Below are 25,890 nucleotides of genomic sequence, written 5' to 3'. Positions count from 1 at the left end.
TAATTATGATATGAAACAGTATGAAAATATTTTACTTTAGCCTTTTTAAGCACAGTTACTGAAACCTAGTGATATGTGGCAATGACAGAAATCACAGAAGACAGTCAGGAAGACATTTTTATTTTTATCAAGACGAATTTTATATCACATTCTCATTACAAACAATTCATCAAGAGGAAACAATGAGTGTTCATGGTTCAAAGTAATGCCCACTAGAGTGGCTATCGGTTCCTCTGTTTAAATAAAATGATCATCGCTATAGACGCTCTGCAGGCCAATGCAACTGCCTCTTTTTCACATAAAGGAAAGTTCTCAGCGGGAACTTTCACGACCAATCAAATCAAGAGACACTAAGTGAAGGCACGCCCAAAGCAATCAAGCTGGTCAGACTCCATTGCTTATGGTTTTTGGAATGCATATTTGGGAAAATAAAATAGGAAAACTTCCATAAAAATAAATATTCTCATAATATTTATACAAACATAAATATTACGTATTTAAATATTTATTTTGCACTAACGAGTGTTGTGCTTTCCATATAAAATGTGTATTAAAAATGTCATAAAAAAGCAATTCTCACAGTAGAGCTCAGTGTTTTTTTTCTCCACATAGACACCCTCCCCCCAAGGTTGATTCTCATAGGGTTACACAGTTTTAGATTGTAGGACAGCATAGCTTATAATAGTTCAGTCCCTGCTTGTGCCTTAACAATTAGTCTTGTTGTAGGCAGATTTAAAAAGTGCCTGTGGTGATTTATTCCTTCTTTCATCGCTCAAAGGGGAAATGCATTCTCAATTAAGACACTCTTAGGAGAGAGAAAAAAATCATCAGTGGAACAATTTAGATGCAATATTCAGTCTGTAAAATCAAGTACTCTATACTTTTAAAATTTCAGGTGTTTTAAAGCATTTTACACACATAATTCAAGTAATTTCAGGTATGACGGATGGCAACTCAACACGCAATTGATCCAGTCTTACTCCAGACTACATTATGACACTAGTAATGTTAAGAACAATGTCTTTTACACAATGAATATAATAGGAGAACATGAGAAATCACTGTTTACATTGAAGGGATAATCTCTATCGGACCATGTGAGTGGAATGCTCAAGTTTCTAAATCCCAAACGAATTTCTTATTTCCATACCTGAAATAAATGTCATTATTAATCTAAAAGCTTGAACTGGATGGATTAAAAAAAATTGTGTCAAGAATGGCTGAACACACATCGGCTCCGTAGCAGACGTTTGAAAACTAGGCTAGGCTAAAAAATGTATGTCGTAATTCATTGCAGTCAATATATTTCAAAAGGCGTGAAGATCTTATGAAATGTAGAGTGGTCATCATCACTCTACTAACCCTTGGGGCCGTTAATTCACACAGGACGCGTACTTGCATTCAAAAACAAAGGATTGCAATGGAATGTAAGGATGTTTAAAAAGTTAGAAATAGTATAACTTGAAATGGTGTCCTAAAAACAAGGTGTTCATCGAGCAATAGGCTATGTAGAAAAGGCTGGACACAAAAAGTAACTTTCAAAATACAGCAAGATGGATCGTAACGGAATCGAACTGAATACAGGACGAACAAGAAGCAGTGCAGCAAAAGAGACATCCGAGACACAGCGCTACGAGATGGAAAGAACGCAGGATCTCGAGCAGTGTTGGGGGTAATGCACTACAATAACGTGTTACGCAATTAGATTACTTTTTCAAGTAAATGAGTAAAATAACATATTACTTTTTCAAATAAGTGATGCAAATTACTTTGTTTTCCCATTTACTGAACGACAGCTCTCCTAGTCTGTCCCCAAGTTGAGAGAAATCGGGAGTAAGTGCAGAGGCGTTATGTGTTAACATGATGCTTACTGTAGTTCTAGACTAAATGTGAGCAGGCATTTACTCATCTCACTTGCACAAAAACAGATTCAGTCTTCCTCAATTAATAAAAACTGAATTGCAAACCTAGAATATTTATTAAATTTACTAATTAAATATGTTAAATAATACAAATATACTTTAATAACCAAATTGTTATGCTTCTGACCTTTAATGATCCAATTCAACCTTACTAATAAGCTAAAATGGCTTAAAGGATTAGTTAATCTCAAAATGAAAATTTCCTGATATGATCGATCATACCGCTAGATAAGACCCTATTCCTCAGCTGGGATCGCACTTCAAAGCCCTTTGAAACTGCATCGATTTGGACTTCAATAATGTGGTTGCGGTTTAAGTCCATTGTGTGGAGAAAAATCCTGAAATGTTTTTATTTATTTTCTACTGAAGAAAGAAACACATGACCATCTTGGATGGCATTGGGGTGAGTAAATTATCAGGAAATTTTCATTTTGAGGTGAACTAATCCTTTAAGATGAACATCACATTTGTGTTCCACTTTTTAGTTTTTATTTACTGAAATGTTTGCTTGAGCTGCACCCTCTACCTTACAGGTGTGAATTTACATTCCCCTCAACATGAGTCTTATTTATAATTTTTTTGTGTCTAAATATAGCCTTTACATGTGCCAAAAATATAACTTTTTTGTTATTAAAAACAAACAAGCAAGCCCAGCATAGGTAAGTAAAAGTAACACAAAGTAACGCGTTACTTTCAATAAAAAGTTACACAATTAGTTACTTTGTTTGGGAGTAACGCAATACTGTATACTGTATGCATTACTTTTAAAAGTAAATGTCCACAACACTAGTCTCGAGACCCTTTAAAAAAAGGGGGTTTTTTTGTATCATGGCATGCCCATTTAAAAATGCAGCACCCATAAGCAAGATGCTGAAAAAGCAGCAAGACGAGGTGCAACAGCACGTAGAAATTAAATTGAAAGTCACCATGAAAAGATCATGATTCCACATAGGATGATTCTTTGAAGACAAATGTAAAACTGTCACCAGACCAAGATGAGACATCGACAATAAACAAACAAACACAAAAACTGCAAGACTTCCACAAACTGTTGACCCAGAGCGCACATAACCTGAAAATATAATAGACTATATATCTGTGTTTGTGAGATTGTGACAGGTTCAGAGTACCGTAAGTTCTCGTTCCAGTCATAGGCACAATACAAGGACCTAGGAATCCTATAGCAACTACAAATGGTATGGCTTAGACTGAGGTTTGAATTTGGATTTGGATTAGACAGCAAAGCACAGAAAATGCCACAATAACATCAAAAACTAATCAAATTACAAGAACCCAAGTGCAACCATATCAATTCATATGCTAATACTGATAATTATGGTCAGTAGCCAGCACTGAGGTTTCAATTCTATGCAGTTAGTCTTCACAGTACTCTTGATACTATAACAAGCATCTTTACTATTAAATCTAAGATCAAATATGTGAATAATAGGCTATTGTAACTTTGAAAGAACATTTCTAAACATTTCCTAAATAATCATCTATACCAAAATCAATTTTTTTTTAGATGTTAAAGTAAAGTTATCCAGGCTCTCACAATGCAAAGCATCATGGGAATTCAATAGAGGGGCATCCAGATGTTTAAAAAAGCATCTTATCAGGGTCATATTCAAGATGGTTTGATGTATACCAAAATAATATGCAATCTAGGCAAACATAAATATATATTTTTTGAGATGTTAAAGTATAGTTAGCCAGGCTCTCACAATGCAAAGAATCATGGGAATTCAATAGAGGGGCATCCAGATGCTTAAAAACCATCTTATCATGGTCAGAGCCATGCTCCATTTGGGTTAGACTATGAAACGACAAACTAAAGAAACAATCCAGTCACAAAACTACATCATACATTCATAAGAGGAGGCACTTGTCACAAACAATGGGCTTCAATGAGGTAACTACAGATTAAACATGCATTAGATTCATTGGATGATCACAATATGGCACTTCTTCACTGCAGATGACACGCTGAAAGTTCACTACATTTACATTTTTCGATTCTAGCCATTCTTCATTAGCTGTAAACTTAACTCGGTTTAGTCAACGCATCTGTAGTGCTTTCAAAGGCAAACAGAATGGAAAGGCTAATGGTTGTGAACTTTGGACGAAACAAAATCTTTGGGAGAGAGAAACTCCGAAACTTGAATGGCAGTGACATTAAACGACTAAAGATTTGTGCAAACTGTGGTCTTTCTCGTGATAAACCATCCATCTTAAACCCGCCGTTCAGCTTGGTTTCTTTGATTTGTGCGTGTGTATATCACGACCCAGTAATCTTAAGATTAAATTTAGGACATGTAAACTAAAAGATTTAGGTGATCACATCAGCTCAACACATCTCAATTTGTTCAACAGGATCTCAAACACAATACGATTTTTATGACAGAACACTGACATCATAAAGTATCACATATAAGCAAGACAACCCCTCACCTCCATCGCTGGCATCTGTTGACATTCTAACAGATGTTTTTCTTCTTGAGCCTGTGGGAAACTAAGTGTCCTTTAAGTCTGTCATAGAGTAGGAGATTTCACAAGGCTGTTTCCTGCACCGTATGGGCCAGGTTACAAGTTGGCTGGGCGGTTATCTGTTCTCCCTCCTCTTCCCTGATCTTGTCTTCCTCATTAGTGCAGGCAACACCGTTGCTCTTTTTCTGGGCCATCAGGTAAGGCTGGTGGTCCAGACCTTTGGGCTATAGCCCATAATGAAAGTAGGAATGTTGTAAATGAAACTGGATTTTGTAAGTGATGTCAACCGAGCATTCTATTGAGTTACCTTGTCTTCCAGTGGGGTTACACAGCAGAGCTTCTCCCTGTACCGTTGGGGCAGAAAGAACAGCAAAGTGCCAAGCACAGGGAAAATAGTACCTGGGTTTAAGTCCTTCTCCTTCCATGGCCCTGAGTGGACACAAACCACAATATGTATATGTTTTATTTGTATTTATTTTTTTGCATAGTAAACAGTGTTGTTATTGTTAACTAACACTATTAAAGATTGTGTTCAGTAACTGAAATAAAATATAAATAAAAATATCAGATGAAAAAGAACAACAAAAAAAAGTTAAAATTCTAAAATTACTTAAACTAAAACAAAAATAAATTAAATATATATATAATATATAAAAACTAATAAAATTACAAAAGCACATACAATTATTCAAACTTAAACTAAACTAAAAACAAAAATAAAAACTTATTAAATGTTTTAATAAATACTAAAATATTATATAAATAATACCAAAATAAAACTGCTAATAATGTCATTGTAGACCAGGGGTTTTCAAACTTTGTAGCGCTAAGGACCCCCTTATATGATGATACTGTTGTGATGGACCCCTTTACTAAAATATAAAAGGCATCTATATATTTTTATGCAACGTGTTTCCAAAAATAAATTATTAGCTTTTATATGTCACTGTACTAAAGCAAATTACCAGTGTATCTACCCAATATTTATTTATATAATATAAGAGTAACAATTTCAAGTTGAAGTGTTTAGAAACACACTTTACCTGTGAGAAAGCTGACCAGTAGTCCGACCACCACAACCGTGGTAGAATTATGAGCACTGTACCACATGTATGATAAAGAGTACAGAGCCTGAACTCCAGAGGGCCTGAAAAGACAAAAAGACACAATAAATGAGCCGGTTTAGTCTGTAGCTATCATTTTTAAAAAGGCTTTATGAATTGTAATCAGGGGCCAGCTGCACTGTCCCATTATGATAAAGTCGGCATGAAACGGAAGTTCTGATAGTCTTTTCTTCCCTATTGTGATGTAGAAGTATAACGGCTTCTCAAAAACGAAAAAGAAAATGTAGGGACTTGATTTTGTCCATCGAGAATTAACTGGATGGTTGGATCTATTGCTGTGATCTCATGTGAGTGACAGGTTGTCTCACACTCGCACCAGTTTTCAGTCTCAAAATTGACCAGTCTATGTTTTAATGCAACAACAGACTTCAAAAAAAGTTATGACCAATCTTACAGAAACAAATGTAGAACCTGTATGACTAGTTTATGCAACTGACCACAGAAGCTAAAATAATCAATTTCTGATTGGTCTAAAGTAATCAAGCGTTTCAGCGTAGAAAATGGATTCTTGAGCACTATTCATTTCTTATAAATACACACCTGGGTTTAGCTGTGATGAGGGTTGTTATGACAGCTGTTGTCATGTTTCCTACATCAGGCATGATGGTGGCATTTATCGCAGGTGGAGACATACGTGAAACAAAACTGCCGATACCGATCCAGAAAGCCATGACCAGCCCTGATGCCAGTCCAACCAGAGCACCCTGAAAACACACTCAGTCCATGAAATGAAATCATCTACTAAATTCCACTGCATTAGTGACAAGTTACTTATTTAACAAAGATATTTACAAAACTGTTTTGGGTCAATAAACGCGTTTCTTGATTCTTGAACAACAAATCATCATGTAGCCTACAATGATATAGATCATGTGACACTGACGACTGGAGTAATGCCATCACATGAATTAATTATTTTAAAATATATTATTATAGTAAAAAGTAATTTTAATTTGTACTGTTTTTTAGTTATTTTAATAACTGTTTTGCTGTATTTTTGATCAAATAAATGCAATACTTTGCTTTTTGACTTACAGTGGAATTGGCCCAAGGAAAAAACATCCCAAGACAGAAAAGACCAAGAAGAGGTCCTCCCACCATCCCAAATATACTGAGTGCCGCCTTAAGGATTTAGAAGGGAAAGAAGGGAAAAATCACAGAGATAGACAGAAAGATTGTTAACTGTATAATTACATTTAATTAAATTACACCTCAAATGTATTTGTATATATCTGATTATTATATCCATGTTATGATAATCATGGACCTCACCTGCAGCACAGAGCCCATTAGGGATGCGAGGTACGCCATAGCTAGACACACAAGCCCATAGCCAATCGCTGTGGGGGAATACAAGGACAAAAAAAATCCCATGATCCCAGGATGGGCTTTCAGTTTAGTATGGACAATATCACTGTACTATAACCAGGAACATAAGGGGAGGAGATGGACCACTCATAGAAAAAAAGAAAAAAAAGCTCTGCTTTTCAGACAGTTATTGAAAATTCACTTACCCAACATTTTTGATAACAGGGTGGCACGAGCCTCCGTCATGGCTGGGACATGTGGTTTGATCAGGTCCTCCATGGTAACTGTTGCCAGAGAGTTGAAGGCAGATGAAATTGTGCTATAGGATAAAGCAAACACATTTAAAGAAGAAAATAACAAAAATGTGAAAATTACAATAAGATTATGTAAGAAGATTTGTTATCACAAACTCTGGTTGATACCTGAGAGCTCCACTAAACAGGCAGGCAACAAACAGTCCTGGTAAACCAGGAAGATCTCTCAACACATCCATTACAAAGTACAGTACCATCTACAGAGAGAGAGAGAGAGAGAGAGAGAGAGGTGGAGAGTGACTTTCTCATGATAAACGCTAAACGCTAAACTACCAAAACAAGAGTTGTATAAGAATTAAACTAACAAAATGAATTTGTTACACTCTTTTTTCCGACCTGGTCATTTGTTTTGACGTAGCCCTTATCCAGGGGGCTCTCCTCCCCATATCGAGCGTACATAACAAGACCCATTAAACAGCCCAATGCGAGCACGACCTGTTGGCATGGAAACACTGCATAGCAGGACCTGGAGAACAAGACACCCCAAAAACTTTATGAAAACAAATATAAAGCATGTCACTGTGGTGCTCTGAAATCATAGAGTTTTGTTGCAGTAATTTAATATAACAAATGTGCAAATGGTACTTTAAACAAGTTTACAGTTTCAAATTCCATTGACTTAACAAAGAGTGAGGTGTTTTCTTACATGATGGCCTCTTTCTCTGTGCGGGAGCTGAGGTATCTCTGGACCTGAGCCTGATTCACTCCATACAGGGCCAGCATGAGGAAAACGCCCCCCACTCCTAGAGTCCAAAACGTGTGCCTCTCTAACGGGTCAGGGTTCAGGCTGCCACAGGGGACCACAAAACAATTAATGTAGGCTTCAATTGCAATTCTGGCATGTGGAACAGTGTTTGTTAGATAATCTTAAAGGAACAGTTCACCTAAAAATGAATGACATGAGGCACAAAAACTGTCGTTTTTCGGTAATCCATTCTAATATATGAAACAAAATGATTTAAAATCGCAACACTCACTCAAGGCCTGAGATACGGCTGCCGTTTTGTGCTTTCCTCCATACTTCGGCGATGCCACCTGCCTGGTGGGTACCCACAATGATCACTGCCAGCTGCCCCGCAAACATCACGATTGTCTGAAACACGTCTGTCCAGATCACTGCTTTCAGACCCCCCTGGCACAGAGAAGAGAGGAACAGGTGAGTTACAACAGGTTTTTCAAATATAAAAATTATTCCTGCGATGGCAAAGCTGAATTTTTAGCATCATTACCGGTACTCCAGTCCAGAGAAAAACATCTTAGAAATCATACTAAGTGATTGTATGTGATTTTAGTGATTTTAATGTAAAAATGCAGTATGTTTTCTGTGATGGGTAGGTTTAGAATAGTTTTTAACATTATAAAAGTCACTTCTGATTAATTGCCTCTCCAACTTACCAATGCTGTATAAAGCGTGCTCACCAATCCCATGGCTAGCACTGCCCCCCAAAGGTCAAAACCTGTTACTGCGATCACAAACAAATAAGAAACATTTACCAGAGAAACAAATTACACACTGATCTGACATACAGCGACATGCATTTCTAGTAATGCATAAATAGTCTCATTTACCTGCATTTAGTGCAAGTGCGGGAGCATACAGAACGACTCCCATATAGATAACCTGCGGAAAAATACATAAATAGACAGATGTAACGGATACTTTTCTGCAGGCCCACTAGATTGCTTTGGGACATAATAACTTTTTTCTCTGAATTACCCCATCTAGTAACTGATAGTTTTGAGAATCATTACACTTTAGATGCAGAACGCGGAGTAAAATATTGTCCATATCAATAGGGGGTGTCAGAATAGATTTGTAGGTGTAAGTTCAAGTTTTTATATTGACAACAGGGCGTCTTTATGCCTAGCAAAACCAGAGTAAAAGACAATATTACTTTAGATTATTTGATTATTACTCCTTCAGGTTTTAATAACTTGTTGCAAACACCCAGGTTCTGCTCATAACTCACCATCTGAAAGATGAAGGTCGCAGTGCCACATATCCGAACAGTTTTACAAAAACGAAGCTCCAGATACTATGAAGAGGAAAAAGAATGTGATTTAATACAAATAGAAACACCATAGAGCAGTTCTGTGTTCAGTTTGATTACTGCAATTTACAGAAATGACAAAATTATGTTCAATCAACAATGATGATAATAAGAAATGTTTCTTTAGCACTAAATTAGAATGCTTCCTGAAGGATCGTGTGACACTGAAGACTGGAGTAATGTCTGCTGGAAATTCAGCTTTACCATCACAGGAATAAATTACATTTTACAATATAATAAAATAAAAAATATTATTAAAATGCAATAAAAAATATTATTAAAATGCAATTATATTTCACAATATTGCTGTTTTTACTGTATTTTTGATCAAATGAATGCATCTTTGGTGAGAGACTTCTTTTAGAAACATTAAAAAATCTTGCCCACCCCAAACTTTGGAAAGGTAGTGTAGACCTTATTTACTGTCATAAAACAGTATATTTAATCTCTGGAATGCTTAGATTTTTATTGGTCAGAATCATGCTGTCAAATATATTTTTTATAATGTTGGGGTTTATTTTGCTATGATAACTGATGGCAATTATTCATTTTAAAACAGTCTGAGACCACTAGTGAGAGAAAGCTTCCATTTTGAACTCTTTCACGAAACGCTGCAAGACAGTTTATTGGGATCTCACCCTTTTTAATAAAAATCAATAGCTTTTCCATGAACTTTCCAGTTGTTTGATGATTACTGGATAAGGATTTTTTTTTTTTAAGTCATTCACTGACTGATTTCTGAACCGGTTTGATTGATTGATTTATTAAAAAAGAACCAACTTCGATTCCCAAACTGTGATTGACTCCAGTCTCTCAAACAAACTAATAAAGTGAATGTCTATAGTGGTACCTCATAGGCGCTGCTGAGGCGGAGCCGATAGAAAACCGGAATGAAAATGTGTGCAGGAATGAGCAGGCCCAGGAAGTAGGAGCAGCCCAGGAACCAGTACTGTGTGCCATGTGTGTAAATCTCCGATGGGGCGCCCAGGATGGCCACCGCTGATTGAAAAGTGGCCAGCAGCGAAAGAGACACCGGAAGGCAGCGCATGCTGCGGTCGGCCAGCAGGAACTCCTGCGTGGTCCTCTGGCGACCCCCTGAGAAGGCGTAGTAAAGGCCGATTCCAGCGGAGGCCACTAGCAGCAAGACGAAAATCACGTAATCCACCGTGCTGAAGTGCATTTGAACTACGTCCCCCATGATGCCGTGAGTCGGAGCGCACAGAGCGATGTGGCCCCTGAATGATCAGTGTAGGGTCAGCAGATAGTTACACATTGGGTCATCGTGAAGGATTGCAGGTGACGTGCTGTAAAAAATTAAAAGACTGTTTAGCCCAAAATGCAAACAGAATATCCAAGTTATACTTTGCAGGCAAAAAGAAACATTTACACTAATGCATTACACAACATGTGCAAAATGGCTCAAAACACACACAATATATTTTAAATCACTATTTTGTTGCTCTCAACAATCAATGCAAGCTTGCAGTCGTTTGTGGAGAGGTGGGGTTTAAGCGGACTAAATGATTGGAGAAGTATGTGAAATACACGGTTGCTTGCTACAGCTGCCAATTTATTTTATAGCATCAGTAGAAGGAATAGAACTGCTGCTGCAAAGACAGACATCACTAGAGTTAAAGCTGAAGCACCGTTGGCTCGCCTACATTTGATAAAAGCTCTACATTATGTTTTCTGAGCTGCTGATAGGTGGCCTTAGGACGCAGCATGATTTCAGCAGTCCTATAATATTTGACATGAAAAACATAAATTTTAATAATAATAAAAAAGGAAGACACCTCATCTATCCTTAAGATTAATCTGATTCTGATTGATTTAGGGGGTTTTTTACCACTCAAAAGTGCATACATTTATGTACATATAAGTGCATAAAATCATTTAAAAGCTATGCAATCTCATTATCACTATTCTATGAAGTTCCAGACTCATTGTCTTATTAAAAAATATACAAATAAAATGAAATACTAAAACCAAAAAAACAGTTTTCTCAGTTTGTCAATCACACAACCTACTGGTCTTGTGAGGCACATTACGAGTCATCATGTGACTTAGACATTTTTTCTTTTTAATTGAATAGGCTCTCGTGTCTCTAGGGCTTCCTGTCTATTCAAACCAGCTTACAACAACTAGTCTAACATTCTGTAAGGTTCAAGCTTATTAAAAAAAAAAATGTAATAGGTGATGCTGAGAGGATGATGCGGATGACATTTTTTAGATTAAGAGACTTCTTTCAAAAACATTAAACCATCTTATCAACTATTTTCTGAACAGTAGAGTAAACCTCAATAATGATCAGAGGGGACAACTACTTCATTTTATAGAACTATTCCACTCTTTTAATTCATCTGCACACATTTAGTAGCAGGCATGTTACATAAGATCCCATAAAATGGTTAAAGGTCAAACATGATACTAAACTTTTTTTTTTACTCATTTACTCATTTACTGATTACAAGTGCAAAAAATCTGTAAATTAGTTGCATTAGAGCCACAATCCTGTCCTGTCCCGTGGAACAATACGTCCTACAATGAGAAAACATGTGATTCTAGTAAGCTGCATGCAGGGAACCACGGCAAATATGGCATTTTTCATTTTTAGGTAGAGCTACACAATTCTGGATAAATTGAGAATCACGATTTCTTGTTTCAAATCGAGATCACGATTCTGAACAGACAAACTAAACAAAATAACATGTAATTTACTAGAAGTTCTGACAAAAATGTTTCATTTATTTAGAATTGAATACAAAATATATATATATATTTGAATGATTCAATGACTCACTCATTAATACTTAGCCTAACTTGTTTCATTACTGAATTAATCAGTGAGTTTAAGTATAAACTCAGACCACATTTATTTAATCAGTATTACCAGTCATGAAAATGTTAACTTGACATAACACAGTCACTATGTTAACTGAGGTACCAATAATCTATTACATATTTACTCCAACTGCCCACCATGCTGTCTGGACCTAATGTTTGTTGCCTCTGTTTTTGATGTTTGTATATCGCAAATGTAATGTGATTTGCAACTGCAATCGCTCATTACTTGGACTGGGCAAATTTATTTCGTTTATGTGTAAACAGTTTGTTATTTACTGTTATTGTGAAGCGTCCTTGAGCTTGGGAAAGGCGCTATATAAATTAAACTTATTATTATTATTATTATCAGCATTTTTGAATGAATCTCACACGCACGGAGTAAAATAATCGGTACTCTGACAGCAGCATGTGAGTACTTTGAACAAGCAGTTCTCTGGAATCTGAGCAAATAATAATAATAAAAAAAGATAACAGCATTATTTTATCATTTTATTGGGTACGTTTACAGTGCATCAAGCATAAAACTCAAGCAAAAGCTCAATTCAAGATTCATTTTGTGTGATCAAAGCGTTGGCCAGTTTGCTAAAAGGTGTCTCACATACGGCATATGATAAGACTCTGACCTAGAAGCTCTGTGGCAACTCCGATAACAACACCACGCAAGAGATGTTTGGGCTAGGATGGAGGGTTTCACACCAATTTAATCTTTCTAATTTCTTATTTGAAAGAAAAGAAAGGACAAACCTGTTCTTATCTGCAGAACAGTGAAGAAAATACAAGGACACACAGGCCAAGATCTGTCGACCCTTCTTTCTTGTCATGATGGAAAACCGTTGTTAAAAAAAACCCCGAAATCTATTATGGATAAGTATCCAGGGCAAAAGAGGGACAAGCCTGAATCCTTTCTATGGTCACAAGGCTTTTGATGATCAAACAGTGGGATAAATGTGCAGCAAAGTGTCTGTCTGATTTTCTTTAGCCTCTATGATCAAGCTCTGCTCCTGCTTGTTAAACACAGTTTATGACTCATGAACAGCATCAGAACTCACTGTACAGCACATGCCCTGATTAAGATGATCAACTAGTAAACATCAGCTGTTCTAACCATCCAATCAACTAACAATCCAACTGTCCCATTATTTGTGCTAGTTCCTCTCAAATTTAGGCTTAACTTTTAAAAAAGCAGTTTTATTGAGTGGGATTAACACTAAAAATAAAACACATTCTAGTACCAAAAGAGTAGCCTAAATCTAGCTTGAAATACAACTTTCAATTTGTAGCTCTAATTACGTGGTGAGGCTGTCATTCAGGAACCTTTTATATTATAATAATAACAATATAATTTTCATTTTATAATCATTGATATAATCTTTCATATCATTTTTTTAATCTTTATTTTGATTTTCATAACAGGTTCTAATTTCTGATGTTCTAATATTACATATCTCAGAAATTAATTCTCAAACACATACAACTAATAATAAGGATCAGATGTATCACTAATAGACACAGATTTACATATTTTTTTTTTTTATACATTTAAAAAAACTCAAACTCAACGACTCCTCAATCAGAAAACAGGAAATAAAACAGGGCAGTGATTTTAATAGAACAAGTTCTGACATGAACTATAGCACTGGTGAAATGAAGTAGCCCAAGTGAAAAGCTGCCACGCTACTTAAAATACCAAGCTCACAGCATGCTGGGCCAACCAACATGATTAACAATGCCTGAAAAGTCATTGTTTCGCCAGCATTAGGATTAGCAACTTGAGAGAAATGGGCTGCATGTAAACTGCCAAAGCGATGAAAGGGAAATTCTGTCATCTTTTACTCATCCTTGTGTTGATCAAAACCCATAAGACTTTAACCCTGAAATGCTGTGCCTATATTTACTGTACTGTAGTGCATCATGTATGCTTTTTATTTATTTATTGATAGAACAAAAACTCTTCCAAGTTATGTGTACAGACAAAAAGTATCGGTTTCTGATCGCCAAACATTAGTGGAACATATCCAGAGTTAATGTAATGGACAACATTTTATGGGATCTACATTTTCTGCTGGACAGCTGTGTGAACTTAAGGGGAACTGACTATGTCCACTAAAATGGCCAACTGGTTAAAAGAAATTGCAAACTTTTTTTTTTACAGGCCCCCCTCTTCGCTATTGTAACAAATAATTACAATCCATGTTCTACCACTTCTAAACCAAGGAAAAGGCAAATAATGAGTGAAGAGAATGTAACAAACATAGTTGATCACAGTTGTTTCACTAAATAATAAATTATTCTGGTTTGTTTTTCACCAAATCCTAACATATTCCCTCAGAACACTTGGAAAATACAGCACTAGCCGTATGGGATCATTATGTGATACTTTTGCATCTTTTTGTGTATTCATTGCCATTATATCGATAAACTTAAACAGGACAACTTTTTAAGTTTCTCATTATAAGGTCTGAAAAAGAAACAATGTGGCATTAGAACAACACCAGGGTGAGTAAATATTGCAGTTTGCACAGGTATGCACATGTGCACTTTATAGTCGTGCGTAGTCTGCGTATAATGTTCAACTATTATTTTAGCTCTTTTTTAGTTCTTATTTAACTGCTATGTTTAGCCCATTTAATTATGTATGTAGTGTACAGTTTAGTTTTGTAGTCCGGCATTCTGTGTTTGTCTTATGTAGCAGCACCATGGTAGTGGAGAAACACTTATGTTTTGCTGTGAACAGGCTATGAGCTGAAATCACAATATAGCTACTCTGACACTCAAATGACTGGATTTTCATTTTTGGGTGAACTATACCTTTAAACTTCTCCAGCCAACAAAATATTTATTGGGGCTGTACATCTTTTTACAACAGCTACCTGAGGTTTCAAAGCAATGTGGCTGATTTGGTTGCAATTGCAAACGTTATCTGTTTAAAGATTAAGATCAGTCCATATGACATCTGATAAATCCAAGCACTTTGCCATAATGACAGCCAGTTACTGGTACATTATTCATAATGACAAACTAATGTCCTTGACACTTTTTTAAATATTAAAAGCAATTGTTTTCTCACAAGTTTCACAGATGCATTTCAAAATAAAATACAATATGGATTATTGTTAAGTTATTTAAAATCAATCATCTTACTTACAGATAAAGTATAGCCTATTATAGATATTTCATGAAAACAGTTCTGCAAACACTGCCATGTCGCGCGTGTTATCAGTCAGTGACCATTATATATTTTCCATATGCGTTTTAATGGCGGTATACGACACTTTTCCCCAAAAAATTATAATCTAAACAAAAACAAAAACGACATTTGATGTACGTATCATCAAAGAAAATGGCGTTTAAAATGAAAATCGTTCACTGTCATCGAGCGCTCAATGTCTCAAACAGTCTCTCACAACCAACGCGAGCAACAGAGCCACGAGCTCGAGAAGGAGATTGCGCGCGTGTACGTTAGTGTTAAGAACGGGTATGGATATTTGATTTCAGTTAGATAAGTTACGGTTAACCCGATGTTGCGTAAAGCTACGAAAAGCAATGTTGCTGGTTGCCACAACGTGCTTTGAATGACTGTCCAACCGGAAAATACCAATCATGCAATCGGAAAATACCAGCTCTAAATGACATGCTGATGTAAAAGGGTGACACCATTTCGTCACGAAAAACGCAATGTGCGCAGCCAAGTAAAACATATACAGTGATAATAAGTGTACACTGCAATGTATATAAATAAACGAAGCTGCCTACGCTGCAGCGCCCAATGTGCTCTTGCAGTTTTTAGAGTGTTTTAGCGACCTTTGTTATTCATTCTGCTCAGCTATCATGTATTATCTTACCTTGGTCAGAGTTCATGCGATGAATAGTGAGTGATGAACGGAGAAAGGTTTAAACCAGTCTCGGTTCAGACCACCCCTACTATCCTTGACATCACGCAAAGGTTGCTGCTCCATTGATGCACATGTGCTTCTGACGTCACGCTGAAACGTCATGTCACTACCTCACTCTCGACCAAAATATGAAACCCATAATTAATAATACAATTTTTTACTTGAGATATGACGAGATCTTAATGTATCGTAAATACTTGTTTTTCATGTGGGTGTTACATTGTGCAATATGTTTGAATGCTTGGAAATGTTCAAAATCCTCTAAAAGATGTACTGAATTTCTCTTGCAATATTAATAATATTACAGTTTGTGGAGAAATTAATAGTCTTAAATGCAATACAACCTCAATGGATCTCGATTTTTTTTTTTTTCTTGTCACAATATATAATTATTCATTTTGATGGGAATTTTTATTTTCATAAAATTACATTTACATTATTACATTGAATCATTTAGCGGACGCTTTTTTCCAAAGCGAGAAACTTGCACAACTTCCGCGTTCTATTACTGTAATTTCCGGTATCAGCGTTCAGCGGCGCATCTCTATTCTCTACCACTGTCTGATCTCTACAGGCAGACAGAGTTTACTCATGAGAAGAACGCTGATTATTACTACGTTTTATGCCTGTCAATTAATTAAAACATTGAATCGTGTTCTCTGAATTAACCAAAATTATCTTGAACCTGCTGAAATGTTCATAAATATATTTTCTTTCCTGTGTATTTCTGAATAATAATAAAAACTTGTCGAACGCAAGCTTCGGAGGGCACATAAGTCTGAATTAAGGGAGGGCGGTTCTGTAGGCAAATAGTGCCTTGAATTGGATAGAAACTGATGAAGAGAGAGATAGGTGACATTCTCTTCTGTCTGTTAAAGACCACTCACTCACTGGGTCAGTTGCAGGGGTTGAAACGATCACTTTGTGAATTTATGGTAATTTGAGGTAAAATTAGAGTGCGCATTTGTAGACTGTCAATAATAGATTTTACAGGTGAGGAGAAGAGATCACCGTTCTACCGACTTTTGTACTTTTTCTTTTATTTCCCTTTATATTTGTGACCACCAGAGTTGAATGTTTATTTGTATTTTTTCTCTCAATCCCCCATGTATGCGGACGAGTGTGACGTTTAAGTCATTTTATTAAATCTTTGACAAGAAGTTGAAATGGTCCAAACCAAAATTTTCTCACTTAAAATTAGTTCAAGCTTATTGTAATGTTTTACACAAGTGCAAAAGTAAAAGGTGATTAGCACCACCACTACTGTAAGCAAATATAATATTGTTGCATAAATGTTGCATAAAGTGGCACCCTTTTCCTCTTGTGTGTGTGTATACACACTCACCACTTTTTACACCTTAGTACCGAGTTGTCGGCTGCACATCCATAATGTGAATCTCCAATTTCACCACATCCCAAGGTGCTCTATTGCATTGAGATCTGATGTGTACTCATCGTCATGTTGAAGAAACCAGTTTTAGATGATTTGAGCTTTGTGACATGGTGTGTTATCCTGCAAGTAGCCATCAGAAGATGGGTACACTGTGGTCATAAATGGATGGACATGATCAGCAACAATATGTAGGCTGTGGCATTTAAACGATGATCAATTGGTACGAATTGTGCCAAGAAAATATTCCCTACACCATGGCATGCACCACCACCAGCCAGCCTGATTCAAGGCAAGATAGATCCATGCTTTCATGTTGTTTGCGACAAATTCTAACAACTTGAGACTCATCAGAGCAGGCAACATTTTTCCAATCCACTAATGTCCAATTTTGGTGAGCCTGTGTGAATTGTAGCCTCAGTTTCCTGTTCTTGTCTGACAGGAGTGGAACCCGGTGTGTTTTCTGCTGCTGTAGCCCTGTTGTGTGTTCAGAGATGCTCTTCTGCTGACCTCGTTTGTAACGCGTGGTTGTTTGAGTTACTGTTGCCTTTCTATCAGCTCGAACCAGTCTGGCCATTCTCCACTGACCTCTGGCATCAATAAGGCATTTTCACCCACAGAACTGCCTCTCACTGGATATTTTCTCTATTTCTGAACATTCTCTGTAAACCCTAGAGATGGTTGTATGTGAAACTCCAGGTAGATCATCATTTTCTGAAATACTCAGACCAGCCCATCTGGCATCAACAACCCTGCCACATTCAAAGGCACTTAAATCACCTTTCTTCCCCATTCTGATGCTCAGTTTGAACTTCAGCAGATCATCTTGACCATGTCTATATGCATTGAGCTGCTGCCATGTGATTGACTGATTAGATATTTTTGTGAAAAGTGCAGCTGAACAGGTGTACTTAATAAAATGACCAGCGAGCATATATGTTATATAAAATAAAATTATATACATATACACTTTTTCCCACAACATTTAGGTGGTTATTTGGAAATATGTTTAAAGCAAGGTTTTGAAAAACTGGTAAGGATTTGTGTACTTGCTATAATATTTTATTTTATAGAATTGTAATGTAAATAAAATAGATGAGAAAAAAAGTGAATCTTTTTATAAATAAATGTCAAAAAGAAATGTATTTATTAAACCTATTACATTTTTCAATTTATATAAAATGTTCTGTTAATTGTGGTTACTAATGTGTTAACACATTTAGGGGACAACAATCATGACAGCCATGTCAGTTTCTTTCAAACTAAAAGTGCAACAAAAAAAGGTTTAAAAAGTGTGAATTACTGTAGTTATAAAAAGTTATTGTTGAGCCTTTCACCCTTGGACCCTCATCTGCTCTCATTGTGGAGTCTGAAGCCTAAAAATGGAATGGAGCCTAGTAGACTCACTACTGTACTGAATGTAACATCTTCAGAAAAAAATATGGGGGAAAAAATGTTTGTAAAAGAGTGAAACTTTGCATTGTTTAATAAAAATAATGCACAATAAATTTTACAATTAGAAACAAAGATTGTTTACATAGAAACTGAAATACAGCTGTATGCTTCTCCACTTTATTTCAACTATTCAGGTGTCAATTTTGAACACTGAATTATTTAAAGGAAACGTCTATTTAAACTGCACGTTCAGTTTTAACAGAATTGAGAAACAGGCTCTGTTCTCTCCTTTTTGATGGTGAAATCTGGAAGGCAGGCAATAAAACAACAGTCCATGAGAGTCCATTAGCTCAGTTGAGTTTCCTGATGACTTTATTTATATCCTCAGCTCTGGGTCCAGGTTCTCCAACATCTTTCAGTAGTCCAACTTTGTCTCTAGCAGCATGTCTTGGTACTGACAAATGGAATGGCAACAGGAAGTTGTTTGCCACCCTGAAGTTCTTTCCGGCAGAATAGATCTCATGTATGAGGTCCTCCAAACAGATGATCCCATATTGTCCTTGAGAAACAAAGAAAAGAAATATATTCAGACTTATTTTATTGACATTTTTAATTGATATTACCAATATGAACACTATTTGACAATGTAATTACAGAATATCTAAGAATTTATTTTGCCAATGTGTCTTTCAAACTTGACTAAAGACTGAATTTGCAAGTGAGTAAAAGGGATTTTGCAGTCAAGTCAGATAGTTTGCCCCATCTTAAATTTAAAATAAATAAATAATAATATATATATATTTGCAAAAGGTGATTACACATTTCCTTTTCCTTGGTTTAAGCTCCTTCTTAAAGTTTTATGTTATGTAGCCGAAAATGCTCAGCATCCCACTGAATGAGATGTATATACCACATCAATTACTTACCGAGATGCTTCTCTATGAGTGCATTGTCAGTCAGAGGAATCTTTCTCTTGGCAATCTTTGTCTGACCTCTTTTTAATATGAGCTCACGGACTGATTTCAAGTTGGGATACCTGTTAAAGAGATCACAACAATAAATAAAACCAGTAATCAAATAAAGAAATAAACCGGTTTAAATTAGCGAAAAGGAGTCAAAAACATGTCAGTCTCTAAGTAACATGATTTAAGCCACAAAATAAACTAAGTATAATGAACTACTCAAAAAGCATTTTTTTTTTATAATTACCCAATAATCAAACAGTTCACGCCTCATGCACGTTATCACATTCGTCAAAAACTAAGGCTGACTATTGGTTATTGGAAGATTAGAAGTAAAAACATCAACATTTATAACACACTCATGGGCATCAATCACTTCACTGAATACTTGCCGGCTAAGAAATAAATTAAGATTCATCCGTTTTCAAAACCCACATCATTAGAATATCACAACATCAATGTCTGTCAAAAAACAACGTGCACAATACACGGTAGTATTTCCGAGAAACAGAGATCCCAGGAGTACACGCATTACCTGGAAAAAAACACACTACCGGATATTTGGACTATGTCATCGCTGTCCTAGAAAAGGGAGAAAATGGCGGTCTAACTGTGCGTTCACACCGCACGCGGCGAGAGCGTCAAAGTGGCCGGAAGCCATTCATTTTCAATGAGAGCCGGCGGCGAGCTCCGGCGAGAGCGGCGCGGCGCGTCTTGGACGGCGAGAAGAGTTGAAATCAAGTCAACTTTATGGTAATAAGCTATGACGCGGTTCAGCGGCAACCAGCGGCAACCAATCGGAATGTAGAAGTCCTCCGCCTGAGAGGATACCAGAGAACACAATCCTGTAAACTTAGGTTCCGACCACATTAGTTCCTAAGCCAAATGGAGGAAAAGTTAATCATTTCTGTTGCGGGTTTCCCGTTATTGTACGACGTATCCCTGTTTACATACAGGGACATTAATAAAAAGAACGACGAATGTAAAAGGTGTCTGAAATTGTTGGTGTTTTGTTACTTTCACATTTAAAATATTTTAATAGGTTAATTTATACCCTACGTGTGGCCAGAATGCACAAAATAGGATACTGATTTATGTTCAGTTCTTATTTGCTTTGCGGCTCCTTTAAATAAAGTTTTAAAAAAATCACGCATTCTAAAATATACGTCAGAGCGTCAGAGAATCCCCGAATCTCACGGCGTCGATGGCAGGGCGGCGAGAGCGAATTTTGCCGCTCTCGCCGGCGGCGGTGTGAACATACAGTAAGTGGCTTCAAAATGTTGTCCGTCAGATGATAACGTAGTACCCAATACGAGTATAAATATGCCGTCCACTCGCTGAAATGTTATCGGAATGATAACACTGCATAGCAAAAATAAATCCTAATCTTAAAACAAAACACGAAAAAAAAAAAAAAAACACCCAGGTTAGCGAACATCTGGGGTTTTTTTTGTGCACAAACTACACATTGCGATTCTGACATTCGTGGTTAGAATATTTTCCATAATTTTCTTTGCACCTTGCAATTGTTTTTACGATTCCGTGTTGTCTTATAGGGCTGCAACAAACGATTATTTTGATAATCGATTAATCTAACGATTATTGGACCGATTAATCGACTAATCGTCGATTATATTGACGACTAATCAGTAAGTTTGGAATGATTATTCAGCCTTTTCAATAAGTTAAAACATTGAGTTATACATATTATAATCTTTAAAAAAAAATAAAAAAAATCACTTCAGCTTTTGAAATGGTGTTTTAATTAACTTTAATGAACCTCCAACTAAACAGGTCAACAAAAATAAATCAGCTGCATTGCAGACAAGAATATGTTGAATGTAAATATCTCTTGGCAGCAGTATTAAGAGCTTTATTTCTAAAACCAAGTGTTCAGTTTAATGAAAAGCAGTAAGTAACAAGTGTCCTTTCTGCACTGGCTTTTTTGGATTTTCAAATAAGTGAATTAAAATGAAGGAAGGTCAGCATATCAACATGTTCACGTGACAAGCTTGCTCTGTTGTGAGCAAATGTTTCCTGCAGCTGACAAGATCCGTTCTGCTGGAGTGGATGTTGCAGGAATGCAAAGAAAATATATTTTTTGCAAAGAAAAAACATTTTATTTTAACTCTCTTAGTGGTTAAACTGTTGTTTAGTCATCATCTTTACTGGGTGTTTAGTTTGAAATCTAGAAGCAATTCACACTAAGGTAACAGTTTAATTTGTAAACATTAATGTATTTACTAACATGAACTAACTAATATGAGAGAACATTATTCTTTTTTGTTAACATTTTTGTTCACGTTAGTTCATTGTGTTTATATTAATGTAATAGCTAACGTATTTACCTAATAGTGTTACAATAATAAAAACAGCCCTGACTCCTAAGCTCGATCAAGCTTTATTCTATGCAAAATAAATAATCACATTACTGTATTTATATTATAATTTTTAATATTATCACTTTTATTAATGGTAGTATTGCATTCTCTAATAAAGAGATTTACAACTAGTTAGTTAGCTTCACCTGGAGATTGAACACTCACCGGCTTCTTTTGATCCGGGATGCTTTCTCTTAAGTGCTCCAACATATGTTGTGCTCCCGTGAAACGCAAGCTCAGCCTTGCATGTATTGCACATGACAGCATTTTTAGTTGGCAGTTTTGTGAAACTTTCCCACACCTTACTGGTCCGAACTCGTTTACACTCCGCCATAATTCTCAGTTTATTTACTGTCTATGTTGTAATTCGCGCTGTTTTTTCTTCTACCGCAAAAGCATTTGTAACGGCTGCATTACACTCTAGCGCTACAGCGTCGTAGCGGTCAAAACGCGATATTGCAGGCCCATACATTGGTCACGTGAGATCAAACGACTACTCGACAACAAAGATATTTGTCGACAATGTCGACTAATCGTTTCAGCCCTATTGTCTTATATGCCAAATACTTAATAGGAGTAAAATGTTTATAATAGGAGAATTCAGAAGCTTCAGTCAGAGAGCACGGCACTGAACAAAACTCTGTATAATAGCGATGACATCTGAATGCATTCACAATCATAAGCTCGACGGAAACGTGTGATTGGTTACAATGCTCACTCAGCAAAAGAAATCTGAATGTAGCAGTCAGATGGATCGAATTAACTTTAAGTACTGCAGTTTGTTTAACCAATATTATCACTTATAATATATACATATATTTATTACCGGTCTATATATATATTTTGAAAAAATCCAGGCCTGGAAATTGCCATTTTGAAATTCCATGACTTTTCCAGGTTTTTCATGACTGTACGAACCCTGACAGATTTTTTCTCCGACATACAGTCTGGAGGAGTCAACACTAGTTGCGGAAAGTCAGAGCCAATCAGCAGATTTTGGGCAGTTGGAGTTTGAACTATTCCACAGAAAATTGTGCAGTGTATGATGGGAACAAACTTTTTTTTACCTTCAGACTATGAATCCATTCAGTCGAAGGGTTTGATATTCTGAGCTCGTTTTAGAACACGTTTTCAATTGTCATGCATTTCCTAGCAACAAAATGCTTGTTTTCAGTGTGAGTTGGTTTTATTCAATTCCCGATGGACAAAATTAAGTCCCACCCTATATATTTTTTCCTGCTTCACTTGGATATACATCAAAACAGGGAAGAAAACACCGCCGTAACTTCTGTTTCATGCCGACTTTAAGTCATGTAGTGCTTTCCAGCCTTTAGTCGTTATGTGCAAAAAAGGAACATTATAGTTACTCACCCCCAGGCAACATAAGGTTCCACAGTCTTAAGCATTTTTACAGAAGTCTTGTTGACTTTCACAAAGGTGCCACTGAAGATCTTTCTCAGCCTCAGCATCTGAACGACCTTCATCACTTTGGGGCTCACACCTTTGATCCTACAAGCAGTCATACGGGAAAACGAAACCATTAAACCACCAAGCAGATGTGGAACAGTACATAATGGACCCCAAAACAAAAACTCTGTCATCATTTACTCACCCTCATGTTTCAAACCTGTATGAGTTTTTTATTTTCTGTAGAACACGAAAGTGTATTTGTTGTAGGGTTTTTTTGGGGCCAGGTTTGAAATGGCATGAGAATGAGTCAATGATTGAAATTTTTATTTTTTGGGTGAACTATACTTTTAATGTCAAAGTGAACGATGCATAAGTAGGACCTTACTCTCTGATGCGGGCAGCGAACACCAGACCGTTTTTCGCTGGCGGCATGGCCGGCGGAGGTCTTTGTTTAAGTCTGGCGAGTCGTGTGTCATCTCGATGCTTCCTCTTGCTGTTTTTCAAAAACTCCTCTAAGCGCTTAAACTTTAAAGGGATTCCTTTTTTGTCCTGTGAAAATTTGACAATTTCTGTTTTGATCTGGAACCATTATAGACCTATAAATAAAAACTGGCTATAAGGGAAGAATTCTCACTTTTCTCTTCTGCTGTAACGCAAGTTTGGCTTGAGTGGCTTTGATAGCCTGGTACGCCTTGCGTCTCTTGAGAAGATTCTCAGGAACAAGCTTGATTACTCTCTCAGTTCTGAACAAGACAAAATATGAATAAATAATTTTAAGTACACAAAAAATAATTATTCAAACTCCTCCGGAAATCAGCAAGATAAACAAACGTCAGGTTGTACACAAGCAAATAACACTAACGTTATGTATGTCACCTGATACATGAAGCGGTGTATAATACAGTGCTTCAACTGAACATATGAACTCATGTGGTAAAGAAATGCAATTTCATGGGGTTACAGCTGAGAAAGTACAAATGAAATCCTGCATACTATAACTCTAGTGCAAATAAAAAAAAGTTAGTCTAGTGCAAATAGTTATTTTCACCATACTACCAATTGACGTCATGCCAACTACAATAACGTAAACCAATTCTGAAAAACTACAAAATAAGTATCTACACATTAAAGTACGGACAATCAGTCCTAAACACAACAGAATTGTAATGTATGAACATAATAACTAAATCAGCGACCTGCTGATAAGCTGCTATCAGCTCAGATGCTCCATGTGAAAACATGTTATACTTAATCCCCTATTCTTCGGTTTACATCGTATTACCCGTAAAAAAATAATTGTACCACAAAAATAGTGACATTATATAGATACTAAAAAGCAAAAATATGCAAGGATATTTTAGAAATCAAGCACGGATTGTTTAAGATTTTTCTATCAACTTAAATACGCACCCAGGTTCTGCCATCGCGTTTACTGTGACCCGTCGCACACAGATGACGTTATGTTTTCGCCAGTATCTTTTGTAATACTGCCGCCTTTCCCTTTGGAGTGAATATTACACATTTCACTCACTAGGATCAGGTTCTCAAACTCACGTTCACCACCATGTGATTACTCCTCCACCGATATAAAAAATTAAATTAGCAGCACACATGCTGTGAATTTTAACAAAAACATTATGTTACGATAACGTCATACTAAAAATCTATTTTTTTTTCTAAAAATAATAAATTCAGCAGCAATAATCTCTGTCCAAATGCTTCTGCATACCTTCTGCAGTCTGTTTATCAAACATTTATTCAACTAAAATATTACATTCTTTAATTTTCAGCATCTATTTGTGGCTATTTTTTAATCTCCTCACCGTCCTGTGGCCAAACTTACATGAGAAAATCTATTAATCTAATGATCTTCTCTGCATTCTTTAGTCAATTAAATTAATTGTAGCCTACACAGTCAGTGTAGATTTGTTAAATAATTATACCCTTTTTTTGGGATTTATGTGGAATAAAATTGTTGCTAAAAACAAAAATCATGCATATGCATTTTTAAGTGACTGATGCTTGCAGATATTGAGTGAGAAATATAAAATGTGACATGCAGTAAAACTGTCTTGGTCATGTAATGACCTACCGGTACTTGTTACTTGTTTCATCCTTTCTTAAAGTCGGCATGAAACAGATGTTGCGGTAGTTTTTTCCTCCTATTGTGAAATATATTAGAGCGAAAAGGTTTCTTGAACAAGAAAAAATTACTTGATTTTGTCTATCGGGAATTGATTGGATGGTTGGATTGTTATTGCTGTGATCTCATGTGAGTGACAGGTTGTCCAGCCCTCACGCCAGTAAACACATTGAAGATATGTTGTTTTAAAGGGATAGTTCACCCAAAAATGAAAATGTTGTCATAATTTACTCACCCTCAAATTATTCTAAACTTGTATGAGTTTC

At 36.3% G+C, this 25,890-nt stretch overlaps 2 protein-coding genes across 2 annotated transcripts; both read right to left on the bottom strand.

The window, feature by feature from the left end:
- Window positions 1–103: 103 nt before the first annotated feature.
- On the bottom strand, window positions 104–16,048 carry slc5a6a (solute carrier family 5 member 6a). Its single transcript, XM_079639629.1, has 16 exons — window positions 15,893–16,048; window positions 10,057–10,510; window positions 9,126–9,191; window positions 8,725–8,776; window positions 8,551–8,618; window positions 8,133–8,287; window positions 7,802–7,942; window positions 7,492–7,621; window positions 7,264–7,352; window positions 7,048–7,160; window positions 6,806–6,873; window positions 6,569–6,655; window positions 6,074–6,237; window positions 5,453–5,556; window positions 4,717–4,838; window positions 104–4,633 (listed from the first exon to the last, which is right to left on the bottom strand). Exons 2-16 carry the CDS (start codon window positions 10,402–10,404, stop codon window positions 4,472–4,474), a joined length of 1,869 nt encoding a protein of 622 aa, XP_079495755.1. The 5' UTR covers window positions 10,405–10,510; window positions 15,893–16,048; the 3' UTR covers window positions 104–4,471.
- Window positions 16,049–18,789: 2,741 nt separating this feature from the next.
- rpl7l1 (ribosomal protein L7-like 1) lies at window positions 18,790–25,045 on the bottom strand. The gene is made up of 6 exons (XM_079639632.1): window positions 24,892–25,045; window positions 24,116–24,224; window positions 23,867–24,030; window positions 23,443–23,580; window positions 19,655–19,764; window positions 18,790–19,287 (listed from the first exon to the last, which is right to left on the bottom strand). Exons 1-6 carry the CDS (start codon window positions 24,903–24,905, stop codon window positions 19,079–19,081), a joined length of 744 nt encoding a protein of 247 aa, XP_079495758.1. The 5' UTR covers window positions 24,906–25,045; the 3' UTR covers window positions 18,790–19,078.
- Window positions 25,046–25,890: the final 845 nt, after the last annotated feature.

The sequence above is a fragment of the Phoxinus phoxinus genome, assembly GCF_949152265.1.
Source record: "Phoxinus phoxinus genome assembly, chromosome: 16".
Classification (NCBI taxonomy): Eukaryota; Metazoa; Chordata; class Actinopteri; order Cypriniformes; family Leuciscidae; genus Phoxinus; species Phoxinus phoxinus.
Note: the sequence above shows the minus strand (reverse complement) of the source record. Positions and strands in the feature narration are given on the sequence as shown.